The sequence below is a fragment of the Lagopus leucura genome, unplaced genomic scaffold (genome assembly GCF_019238085.1).
Source record: "Lagopus leucura isolate 7727_CA_CO unplaced genomic scaffold, USGS_WTPT01 Super-Scaffold_100009, whole genome shotgun sequence".
Classification (NCBI taxonomy): Eukaryota; Metazoa; Chordata; class Aves; order Galliformes; family Phasianidae; genus Lagopus; species Lagopus leucura.
Window position 1 is genome coordinate 12126025 of NW_024962266.1, and position 13466 is coordinate 12139490.

Below are 13466 nucleotides of genomic sequence, written 5' to 3' on the forward strand. Positions count from 1 at the left end.
TTCTTCTGTCAAAAAAAAAAAAAAGCTGTGAATCTAACCTACATGCAAATCTTTCATACATAGGAAAGAATGTGGCCAAATTTTTTCTCTTTTCTCATTTCTGGCAGTTTCTTTGAACTCAGAGTGATCCACCAAAAAACTTTAACCTCAGCAAAGGTATATTAAATGGCTTATATTGGTATATAAGCCATGGTTACAAACAGCAGCTGGTCCTGGAAGGTGCTGTGTGCAGTGGGGTGGTAGGGCAACATACAGAAATTGTCCTTGGGGAACTGAAACCATGAAACCTGGGAACCCCTTTTGTTTAAAACTCAAAGTTTCCTGCCGCTCTCTTGGCCTTTCCAGATTTTCCCTACTTCCTCAAAGTCTCATCCCGTTTTCATTTACACCAAATACTCCCAGCTGCCTGTCACAGTGCTCAGCTTGCATAGGATTTCAGGGCTGCTTTTGGTGTGTCCATATTTCCTGAATTCAGCTGGAATATTGGGTCATTTGTTGTCACTTCAGACAATAAACTCTCAACACTTACATCTTACTCATTTCTGAAAAGCCCTAACTACTTCTTGTCTATTATAAATAGTAAATAGCTTAATTGCTCTTACCTCAGAAATGAGTAGGCTTGACACTTTTTCTCTAGGACTGCCTTTGTTTGATTTGTCGGGTTCTATGTGCTCAAGAGAATGTAACTTCCTGTGCATTTTCTAATTGTCAGTAAAATGTAGAACTCTATTTCATTATACTTGCTAGTGTATGCAGCTAGCAGTTTCTACGTGTAGGTAGTTAATGTTCAGAATTACGCTGAAGTATGGTGTTAAAGAATCTGATAGCACTGCTGAAAATTATTGCCTTTATATTCTTTCTAGATCCTGATTGCCAGCATCATGTGCAGCTATAGCAAGGACGACTGGACTGAGCTTTCTAAAATGGCTGAGGTAATGGTTTCCTAAATGTGTTGTTCCATCTATCTTTCTTTATTCTCCTTAAAAACAAGAACTATAACATGGAATTTGTGAAGAAAAAAAAAAAAAGATTCAAAGTGAAAAATGAGAATTTAAAGCACATCCATTATAATTTGCTTATTCTGTGTTTTCATTAAAATGATGGAAATGTAAATTTAAAGTAAATCTATTCCATAAAAATGGTCCCTTGGATTTTTAAGCTGTACCTGGAAAGCCTTTAGTCTTTGAATCTATATACTTTTTATTTGCATTTTAAGCAAACTGTATATTATGACGGATGCCATGATAAAATTTAATTCTACCTTTGAGAGCCTAACTTGATCTTACCTTGCCTACAGGCACACTAGTTTGACAGCACCAAAAGAAATTTTGAATATAAAACTCTTGAATATTTAAAGTATAAAAGGCTCATTTAATGCTATTCTAGTTTTAATACAGACTTTCAAAAATGATAGCAGAGAAAGCCAACATACATAATAGCATCCTGCATTCTTCCTATAATATAAATCCAATCTTACAGAAAGAGACTGTGCATCAGAAATCTTGATTCAGTTTGAAGGAAAAAACCCTACTTAAAAACATGTACTTGTGTCCATAGGGAATTGTGTAAGAAATATTTGATTAACGCAGTAATACTTTCATTCAGAAAGGTGTCAATATCTGAATGTACCACAGTGTTCTTGTTTTTAGGTGAAACAGATTTTTCCTTATAGATTAAACTATCTAGTGGAAATAAAAACATGTTTTAAAGTGGAAAAAAAAAAAAAGAAGATCTAACACACTGGGTAAAGAAAAAATGTGTTTTGTTTGTTTGTTTGCTTTTTTTTAATTTATTGATAGTATTAGCAGAAATCTATATGTTTTGTAAGTATTAGACAAGAGATGCTCCAAAAGTAATGCCTCCTATGTTATTATGTTGGCCTACAATGGCAGAGTATGATGTTGGTGGTATGGCAATAGATGCTGAACCTTCTCGCCAATATTCTGTTGCATTTTGTTGATGTGTAGCAAATGGCAGCAGAGGGGCAATCTGTCAAAATGGCATCTGATGTGTATGACCCAAAGTTATACCCTTGAATTCTTCCATGTAGAAGAGCCATTGACATGCTTCAACATTTGCTAAATGTTTATGAAGACTAAACAATGGATGTGAGTGCAGTGAGTGGTGTATTTCAGCAGTGGTGACAGAGTCATGAAAGACAAGCCACCTTCTGAACAGCCACACACAGCTGTCACACCACAAAATGAACTGCTCATCCACATGAACTTGCGGATTACAAACACGGAACTATGTAGAGCTGAATATCAGCTTCAATGTGTTAGAAACTATGACAACATTGGAATATCACAAAGTCTGCTCTAGGTGGATCGCACCAGTGCTCATGCAGGACCAGAAAGAACACAGTCTGTAAGTTTACCAGGGCCAGTTGAACCAATATGAGTCTTAAGGTGATGGTTTCCTGCGTTGCATCATTACTAGTGATGAGACATGATGTCACCACTATAACCTGGTAGGTGAATGGGGAATGTGAATTCCCCATTGAAGAAAAAGTTCAAGATGCAGCCCTCAGTGGGTAAAGTGATGTGCACTGTCTTTTGGGATAGGAAAGGGAGTGATCCTTCTGGATTTCCTGGAACACAGACAACCCATCAACTCTGGCTGCTACATCATGACACTGACTGAACTGAAGGCTCAAACTTCCACAGCCAGGCCAGTAAGAAAGATGACCGTTTTTTTGCAACATGATAAGGCCAGGCCCTATACAGGTTTGAAGATGATGGAGCACGTTGCCAATCTTGACTGGACTGTCCTGCTGCACCCACCAAACAGTCAGGATTTGGTACTGCCTTCTTCCATCTGTTTGGGCCCTTGAATGATGGACTGCATGAGCAACGTTTTCCTAGCAGCAGCACCATCATAGCAGCTGTGAAACAATGGGTCACCTCTCCTGTAAGATTTTTATGGGCCTGACGTGTAGGCTCTTGTTTATCACTGGTGAAAATGCACCGATAAAGGTGGTGATTATGCAGAAAACAGCATTATGTCACTTAGAATTTGCTCTATTAAATAGTGTTAATTGTGATTTTTGTATCTTTTGTAGTTTCCGTAAAAATACATAGGAGGCATTACTTTCAGAGAGACCTATATGTTTATAATACTTATTACAAGAGTGGGACATTTGATTTTTTTTTGTTTCCATGTAGCTGAACATGTACATTTGGACATCATTTCTTCTTTATTCAGTGTATGAAACCCTCATATGGCTATTTGGGAAGACACTTCACTGTTGTCTGGGTGTTTTAAACCTATGAGGGAAAAAATCACTTTGGGGACTTAGGGAAGTGAAATTAAACATTATAATTAAGTGCCTTGGTGATCTTCAACGGTAGTCCATATTATACCTGTATTTACCCAATTGACCATGAAATCTTTTGTGGGATATGTGCTTGACACGAGCCCCGGCGCTTCTAAGCTGACTGAGATGAATTTTGCCTCTTTCTCTTCTGCCCTCCAGTTTTAAGACAAATATTTTCATCTGTTTGTATTTATGCTGCCCCTTTTAGGAAAAAAAGAAATTATTCAAGTGCACGCAATGACATGCACCATATGTAGAATACCTTTCTGCTGCAAGGCTGCTGCTTGCCCCCACTCCACAGAAGGCACTGGGTACTGCACAGTTTTGAAAGGGCAGCATGTTTTATCACATGCCTGAGGCCTTGTGGAGGAGGCGATGCTGAGGCTGTCCCAGTGGGAGCCTCCACGACTCAGCAGCATCCTGGGGACCATGACCTGCTCACACAGTCGTCCTGTCACCATGCTGCCATTGGGCCTGCAGGGTGGCCTGGCCTGCTGGGCAGCCAGGCAAGAAAGGACCTCAGGTGCGTTCTGGCTGCTCCTGTGATTCCTTACGCTGGGCACTCTTAGGCCGTGGCCATGCAGCAGGCAGAAGTTCAATAAGCAACAACAAAATGCAAATGCAAAGCAAAATGCCAGCTACAGCCATTCAGAACATAAGCAGAGAGCTCCATAGCTCAGGCCCATGCAATTCAGCAAAGTGTTTGTGTGCTACCAGTGTACACCACAGCTTTTTTTCCCTTTTATTTTAGGTAATAGAGGATGGTAAGAGAAATTAGCATACATGCACTTTTCCCAATAATCTTGCTCGACTTCAGAAACAAAAATATTTAATAACAAAACGTATGGCACAGTGCAGTCATCTGAACAAAATCTAGAAAAAAAATGCATTAAAGCAGAAAGGGGAAATTTATTCCTCAACCCCAGCTCTTCAGAGCTGCCATTCCCTGTGTCACTGACTCCCAAACCTTGCCCTTACTGCTGGAATAAGGCACTGTGAGTATATTTCGTTTTTAGCATTATGCAGAACCAACTCTTTATTATGGTGATGTCATTTACATTATTTTCACTTTAGTTTCCTTTGTATTTTTGGAAAGCCATATGAATGTCTGAAAATTTTCCCTGTAATGGCCAACATATTTCTTTTTCAGTCTATCACAACAGCTTTCTCTCTCTCTATTTTTATCTTAAGGAGAATAACCAAATATATGAAGAAATATATTTAACATTAGAAATAAATGCCACAGGAAAGAGTAGATTACTGAAAGTTAATTTTGTTGTTTGTGTTTTTTTTTTTCTTTTGCATGTTGCATAGGCTGCTGGTGCAGATGCACTGGAGTTAAATCTGTCATGTCCTCATGGAATGGGGGAGAGAGGCATGGGCCTGGCCTGTGGGCAGGTAGGTTGCAACAGCAATCTCTTTTGTGTCTCTTCAGCAGTTCTACACCAACACATTGCAAGTCATACTTCAGGGGAAGACACAAGCAGCAGATTACTAGCCTGAGATTTTTAGGTTGAATGTGATTAAATATTTTGCACTAAAAAAAAAAAAAAAAAAAAAAAAAAAAAAAAAAAGCTGAGAATATAAACAATGCTTAGTTTTGCTCAGAACAAAAATGCATTATGTATTTGACAGAAAACAATATAAAAACAAATAATTTCCAGAAAGTGCCTGGACAGAATTTGTTGGTTTCATTGCAGAGCTCTGTAGATATCTTTGAGATCACAACCTGCTGCAAACTGCCTATATCAATAATGATTTTGAAGGACATGAGATATACAGGCATTTCATTTTATGTTTTGCTTTTGAACCTAAATGTACTCTTGAATCACAGAGCATACATTCTGGTAGTGCCATCTACAGTTAACTTCGTCTCTTTTATTAGCCTGCGTTGTATAACCTATAGATTTGATGGATGTGTACAGTTTAGATTGGGATTATCCATATCACACGTTTCTGTCATGCAGAAACATGATATACAGTTTTTCAATACATCCTATAATTCCATTTAGGAGCATACATGTTATTTTGCCTGCGAAAAGAAAACAAACATGCTCCAAAGCCTGTTCCCATATTCCTTTCTTTTTCTAGTTTTCAGATGTTTGCATGTTTTGCCCATAGTTTGAAATTTGTTTTGGTTCATAAACATGCTCAGAAGTGAACTTGGAAATTCTCTGAAAAATCTTGGTTCACGTAGGATACCAGGAGAGATTTTCTAGAGTTTGGTCATTAAATTTTCACAAGTCTGAAGTCTGTTTACCTTTGCATGCATTCCAAAGGGTAATAACGAGTTTGTGTATTTGAGCATTTGTTTGGCTTGACTTGAATTTTGAGTACTCAATTTCCCATCTTGCTACATTTTGAGATGAGGAAAGAAAGAGAAGGGAAACGAAGATTGGAAATCATGAACACATTGCATGTGCTAAAATCAACATATACTATTCAGTTCATCAAATTGTGCTAGTAGATGTCTTAATTCATCCTCACTTCCTCAGCTAAACATAAAACTTGAATGGTATGGTTGGATAACTAAACCATTAACTTTGTAAAACTATTAGCAGGAAGACAATAGGAGCTGTAATCATTTCAAAGCAGCAGCATGCACACTTTAGCTGAAGCTTTATCATAACAGTACTGACAGACACAGTGCATGGAGCTAATTTATTATTTTTGTTATCAAAATGATGCCAATCAATTCCATGCTATAGATCATTGTATTTAATGAAAGTAATATGGATGCTTGTCATAGCCAGTGGTTATTTTCCAAAGTTATGATTAAAAACAGGAGAGAAGCAAATTATAAAAGCCCTCCAGGACCACACTAGTAAAATAGTAACAGTTATTAATTCTTTTTCAGAAGCTTGTTTAACAACAAACAGCTGTAGTGGTCATTTTTATAAATTTATGAAGCAATTCCCACCCTTCACTCTGCACTGCATAACCCAGTAGTTTGGATTGTCTACATGAGATTGCAGTACTGTTCACTAGAAGGCTGCACTTATCCAGAGAGTGTCCTGAAAATTTACATGGGTGCTGAAATAGGCTCATTTCAAGCATGGGGGCTTTTTTCTTTTTTTTTAATTTTTCTTTCTCTTTTTTTTTCTCTTTTTTTTCCCCCTTTTTGGCATGTGCTATTCCTTGCTTTCACTGGCTAGAATAATATATGCATGTGAAGTTGCTTGAATATGTAGTCAGTAGGGAGCTGTCTGGCTACATGAGTTTTTACATATCTTTCAGCTATTGTAAAATCAGAGAACCAAATGCAAAATCTGAGCATTCAGGGCTATCATGTGGATTTGTGGCTCTCCTTGGAGGACATCAGATCCAAAGCAAGAAGATTACATTATATATATATATGTGTGTGTGTGTGTGTGTGTGTGTTTGTATAACAATATTTCTTTCCCATACAATATAGACATTCGTTTGAATGCTTAATACATACTACCTCACTTAAATATATTAATGCTGTTTTAGATGTCTTGCTAAAAATGAGAGTTTAGAGAAGAATCTATCTCTTTAGATAAATAACTGAATAAAAGTGATCCTTAGAGGGCCAAATACGGAGGTTCTTCCACTAAATTGGCTAAAATAAATTTAAATGTAGTTTATCAAAGCAAAGGATGGGGATAGACCAGATAAAATAATGATGAATGCTAGGATGAATGGTAGCCCTTGTGGGTCTACCCAGTGTGGAGGTCCTGGAGGACCCCAGTATAGATGCCAAAGTGCTAGGAACCATTTTGGCTCCATGCGTAATTTTTTTTGTCCCTTGAGCTGAAGTCAAATAGGTCATATAAAAGTAGTGTGTGGGGCAAAAGGCTCAGATATATTCTGAACACTAAAAAAAACAAACATGAGATATCTAGAAATTGGGGTGTGAGATTTTGAGAGATAGAGAGGATTTCAAGTAGAGCAGATTCTCTTAAAATTTTTTTGATAAAATATTCCACATCTTCATAGGAAAATTTCTAAGGTATTTGGTCCATTTTCATGCCGAAGCACATTAAAATCCTCAGGAAACTACAGAAATTACTCAGTTAAGAATAATGACAGAAAAACATGCATGCATATTTTTACTATTTCTAATTTCTAAAATGTTCTTCTTTCTTTTTCTTTTTCTTTCTGGATTTTTTTTTCTGTTTTTTTTTTTTTGTTTTTTTTTTTTTCTTTTTTTTTTTTTCCTAAAGGTAAAGGAAAGGTTAATTACACTGTCTACTTTTTCTCCTCATTTCAATTCCTGTGGTGTGCCTAAGGGGAACATAGAAATCTGGGAACATTGGATTTGGTTTTTTGTTATCTACTCTCAAACACTTCCGCTGTTTATACCCACTGTAAATTTTAAAAAATTCAGACATATCCAAATAATATATAAAAAGAATTGGTGCTAAGGATGGTTGTTCTTTATACTGAATTACAGTTCTCAGGTTTTATTTGGTTTTAATTCCAAGTCATCAGTGCAGACACTCTGGCGCCTAAGCAGCACCACTAGCCAGAGGGTAATATTAAGAGGCTTCTGTATCGCTGCCAATAAGTTACTTAAAGCTGGTTCTGTATAAAATGTCAATTATATTTACTAATGCTCATTAATGATAATAAAGTCAAGGTTTGTGTTCTTTCATAACAATCTGCAACTGTATAGAAGTTTGATATCACTAAAAATTGTAACAGAATTTCCATCATTAGCCTGAAGAACACCAAGGCAAGGATTTTCTGTGCATCAAATAACGTTATGTGTTTAATAGTAAACCTGAAGATAATATGGTGAACAGCAGATTATTAAAAAAAAGACAGCATAATTTATTACTGAAGTAACTGTAGCAGAAAATTATAAAAATAATAAATCAATTGAATGCCTCAGAAGGTAGCACTCACATTACAGTGTCTAACTTTTGAGGTGGTCTATTTCTGATGTGCTTTTTGCCCCATTTAAAGATTCTTTCAGTTTTTTTCTTTTACTAATCTTAAGAAGTGGCATTAAACATTCAGGACCATTACTGTGATGTGAAATCTACAAATTTCAATGCTTGACTTTTTGGTTTTGGTCCAAAAGTCAACTGTTCCCTCCAGCTGTTCTGGTAAGAATGAATAAATAGTTGAATTGAGTCAATAACCTCGGTTTTATTTTGCATTCCTGCTAAGTTTTGTGTTGTTCTTTGCCGTACAGATGAAACCCCAGGCTTAGTATTTGCACTGTGCATATACGTAGAATCTCAAGAAAATTGACTGGGACAAGTGATACATAAATACTTTGAAAATATCAGTAAGTCTCTGTAGCCAAACAGAGAGTGAGAAACAACATGGAGAAAAAGAGCAGAACAGCCTGGAGCTACTGGAAAGGCAGTAACAAAGCTGCCAGATGAGTAGCTATGAAGTAGGCAAGGTGTACCGCAGATGATACAGCAAGGAACAAATTGCAGCCCGAATGTTTCAGATTGGGCATCAGGAAAAAATTCACCCAGGAGGCAATCCAGCACTGCTGTATGCTGCCCGGCAGGGCTGTGTAACCACCATCTCTGGAATTTTCAGGGCTTAGTGTAAAGCTGTAGCTAACCTCATCTGTTGTTGGCATTGTTCTCACTCAGTACAGAGCTAGGTCTAGCTGACCTCCACAAGTCATTTCAAACCAACATTTCTGTGTTTCTGTGGCTTCACTCTACAGAATTTCTATCAGAAGGTATTGCATTGTTTTATCAGAGACAGCGACCTATTTGTGGATAAGGGGAGGCACAGATACTTGTTCACTGGAGTGAGATCTTCAGCATGAAGTAGAGATCTCAAGTTGAACACATTAGTTGCATTTCCGAAGCAGACAGGAACTTTCCATACTTTTTAAAAAAAGACAATCAAATATCTGAGCCTAAGTACAAGAACAGAGATTTTTTTATGCCATGAACAAATATTTTAAAAACTAATAACATCCTGGCTGATAAATATTTCTCATTAATTAGTCATACAATCTAACTTCTAATATATAAAATATCTGCCTATCTCAGCATTAAAACTATAGGTTAGAGAGACTGTTTGGTTTTCTTATTTTATATTGAAGGAGACATATATTTCTCTTGTGAGCACTGAAATGCAGATCCTGGTTAGTTAACTATTCAGATCACATGTAAAATGAGCTTGCTTCATAGATCTTTTCTTACCTTTATTTTTGTTTTACTTAAACTCTGCTTGCTACAGGCTCTGCTGCTGTGTTTGTGTTTATTGCCTGCAATTAGGATGCAAGTTTCATAAAAGCCCACATTTCCTCTTTCAGAAGAAGAGAAGTCTGTAAAAAACAAAAAGCAAAGAAAATAAAACAAAAAAAAAAAAAATGGGTAACAAAAGCTGTGGTTACTCTGGAAAGATGAAAACTAGCTGCATGGAACAATTAGATTTGCTCTGCTGTACCTTGGAAATAGGAAAGATGAGGCTGTTTCTTAATTGAAGTGCACAGCATAGCATGATAATTCGCTGTTGCTCTGACAGCAAGGAGCTTGAAGTATTTTAAATAAATGATGCCCCAAACAGAATTTGATTATATCTGCGTTCATGTGGCATTCTAGTATCACCCTACAATAATATGCTGGTTAAGTATAATTCATTGAGTCCTGCAGGCAGAATTAGTTCCTCCTCTTTTGTATCAGTTACTGCAATAAATTAATGCAAAGTACAGCAGGATGGTGTTGTGCTGTGCTGTAACAGCAGTGATAGCATTCTCCCCCCCCAAAATCCCATGTAACTGAACTGTGGTTACTGTTGATGATTGTGATGAGGTTTCAGGCTTTATATTGTTCTCCAGCATTGGCTGCTCTCATCAGTTTTGGGTCTTAAGAGAATAAGGCGTAACTGCCTTTATGTCTTTCAGCCCACTCTGTTACTTTGGGGCACTTTTTAGCCAAGTGACCTGTTTCAGTGAAATCTCTCACAGATGAAACTGTTTCGAAGATGTTGCATTTCCATGTTTCATAAAACTAGGCAGCTGAGCAGAGAAGAAGAGTTGTCTGCTGCCCTAACTGATGGGTATGAGCATAGGAAAGCTTGGTCAGACGCAGGAGGTGAGATCTCCAGGTGCAGACTCAGACTAAGGATTTTGTAGCTGAGGTGCTGACGGTGCTGCTCATTTGTCACTGCAGGCAGAGGTGATGGCATGCGCTGCTTCTCCCTGAGCTGTTCACTAGTCCTGCACTTTGGTCAGAGAGCAAAGGGCCACCCAGCCCAAGTGATCTTCTGCAGCAAAGTGCTAACAGGCCCAAGGAGGCCCTGGTGCACTGCAGGGACAAAGTGTTTGGCATCATGTCGCTGAGGGGATGGGGGGCATGTGAGGAGAAAGGCTGCTGCCGGCTCCCTCTTTCAACTCATGCACGTTTTTTCTCAAGCCAGAAGGTGTGTTTTGTGGGCTGATTCTCAAGAGAAAGAGCTTCCTGACTGAGTGGTCACTGCTGGTTGGAGAGCTCAGCCACCTCTCTTGGGACCTGTCTTCCATTCCCTTCCTATTGGTCTCGTGGGATCCAGGGGCGAGGAAATGTCGCGGTTTAAATGGATTTCTTCCACGTCTTTAGTTCCGTATGTCCTTTTAGTGCTCGTGTGTTCTGCTTTCTTGCAGCACATAAAAGGAGACAATGCTTAATAATGAATTATGGCTGTTAATTGCTATTTTGTCTTAAGACTTCTGTTTTTCATACACTTGAGAAGAAATGAATTAAGATGCATAGTTTAATAACTTCATCATCAGAAAACCATTCTGTATTTTACATTGCTGTTTGACAATATTTAATCCACCCCTATTACTTTGAAAAAAATTTAATTGAATTTCTCAAAACTCAAAATAGAAAATAAAAATGAGATTATAGACTGGGAAGAAATGTTAACAGCACTACCACCTTACTGCAGTGTTTTAAAGACATGGTGTGGGTGTTGAAAAAATTTGCGTATTTTTTATGTGCAATGATTTTTGTTTGCATATGGAAAGCATTCTCTATAGAATCAGTTTTCTTAGAAAATGCAAAAATTATTCTATTTTCTTGAAATTCATGAAGATATGATGGTAAGTTGGGGATAACCTTATTTTCAGTCTCACTGTGATGGAAGCATTTCAGCTGAAGTTCACATTATGGATAACAAGTGTCAAAAAGAAGGTCAGTTCCTCCAAAATATAAGTGAGCTGCTACTCTTTTTAAAAGAAATAAAAAAGATTTGGGCTGTTTTAATGGCACTTCAGTGGCCTAACTATGACAGAATATATTGTTGGTGCTTTCCAGAAAGAAGGAAAAGCATGATTTTCTTAAAAAACAAATGGCAACCTGTACTTATTCATGCAGTTGTGTTTTCATGCACTGAGAAAGTTTCAGAAAAGGGAAATATAGAAAATTCAGGTCTGTGGTCTACAACCATTAAGTGTTTGTCTTTTTACTGATCCTGTCGGCTGCTTTGCGTTTGGATCCGTGTTTGCTACATAACTTGCTGCATTTGTTTCTAGCATGTCCAGTAAACAGGAAAAGAAAAGATCAGCAGTAAGTACCTATCTGCAAATAAAACAAAGCAGTTTCAGATTGTTCATCTTGGTGCATGATAAAAGTTAACTACACTGTGCATGTTAATAGCTTTTCCTTCTATGCTTAGAGTTTTATGCTACCATTTGATAAAAGTAATTAACAAAGTCTCTTCCCTGCCTACAAGGAAGATTCTCAGGATTAGATTCATACTTGAAAAATTTTGCCTCACCTTCTAGTAAAATTAGTGCACTAGAGGGCTTGCTATTTACAGCAGATCAAATCTGAATTAGAGCCCATGTGACTATTATTTTAAAACTCAGTGGGAAATCCTCAGAATATAGTTTTTTGTTTTTGTTTTATTTGTTTGTTTTTTGTTTTTTCAAGTTTCTGGTTTTTTTCTGCCTCTTTGCTATAGAAGAGGGACAAAGAGCTTACCAAGATCACCACAGGCAAAACCTACTTGTAGCTGCAGCACTTGCACATTCAAGCTATATGCTTTCCTTTGAAATTTTTTTGCCTGTGATGTAAACCTTATCAGACCTTTATGCTTTCTAGAAGGTAAACTCTGCGTGAACTAAGGAAGTGAAATATTGTCAAATCATTCTGTGTACTGCTTTTTACAGTGATACGAGAAAAAATATTTTGATTGCTAGAAACTACCAAGATAAAATATTTTGTCAAGGATATAAAAGCATTTGTACATGTTAATCAACACCACCACTGTTGATAAATAAATCTTCCTGGTTAGTGTCTCTGAGATGCTTATTAAAGGTAAGTATGCTGTTTCACATATTTCATTGAAGGTTTAGACACAGTTGGTATCGGAACAAAATCTGATTTGAATTGGCAGTCTGTGTTTGACCCTTTCAGGCCAACAATTATTAACCTCTATTCTGACAACCAAGAAAAATAATGGTTATGTCCGAGTCCTGTTATGTTGCATTAAAATCAATATCTGTAAATAGTGATTCCTACAGTTTTAGCTGACCTATCTCAATTAGATATACCTATAACATTTCTTAAGCCTTGTAGTTTGTTTTAAAAGTAGATTTTTTTTAACAATGTTGTTTCTTCTGGTTGTTTAGATTACGTTTTTAATGTACAAAAAAAAAAAAAAAAAAAAAAAAAGAAATTTAGAATGAAGAAAAATGTTATGGTTCAACCATCCACTTAAAAATAAGACTCAGTTTTCAAAATAAATTCAGTTGTCTTTCTCTCAGTGGTGGAGAGAAAGCAAAAAAGCTTTCACATGATATGAAAAAGTGAATAATTGCAAAGCTGACTAAATAGAGACAGCCACAAACCTTTCCAGTCTCACTTGTTTTTGATCTTGACATCCCTCTTATCATTTCTCCACCCCCAGTACAAACCTATGTTCTGTACTGTTGTGTATCGGTCAATCAAAAATTTCCAGCTCATTTTTGACCTTGTCTTCATGTTGGTTATCTTCACGGTCCTTAAGAAAAGGACTGCGAAAGAAGTGTGGGAGTACCATCCTGTTAATAAGGAATCCAAAGTGGATCTCCCACACAGTCCTTTGATAAATGTATTTTTGAGTTTGGATACTGACCTATGTTAATACTGGATGCTATTAGATGAAATACGTTAAACACTTATCCGTACAGTTTTCTGTGGGTGGGTTTGGAGTGTTTTTCCTTAACATACTGTTAAGC

General features: G+C 37.0%; 1 protein-coding gene across 2 annotated transcripts in view; it reads left to right on the plus strand.

Moving 5' to 3' along the window:
• DPYD (dihydropyrimidine dehydrogenase) overlaps window positions 1-13466 on the plus strand; it is a 316371-nt gene that overhangs the window by 210230 nt on the left and 92675 nt on the right. For both annotated transcript variants that reach the window (XM_042873805.1, XM_042873806.1), the window contains exons 15-16: window positions 864-932; window positions 4631-4714. In XM_042873805.1, coding sequence (XP_042729739.1) covers window positions 864-932; window positions 4631-4714 — 153 coding nt within the window. The remainder of the gene's footprint in view (window positions 1-863; window positions 933-4630; window positions 4715-13466) is intronic.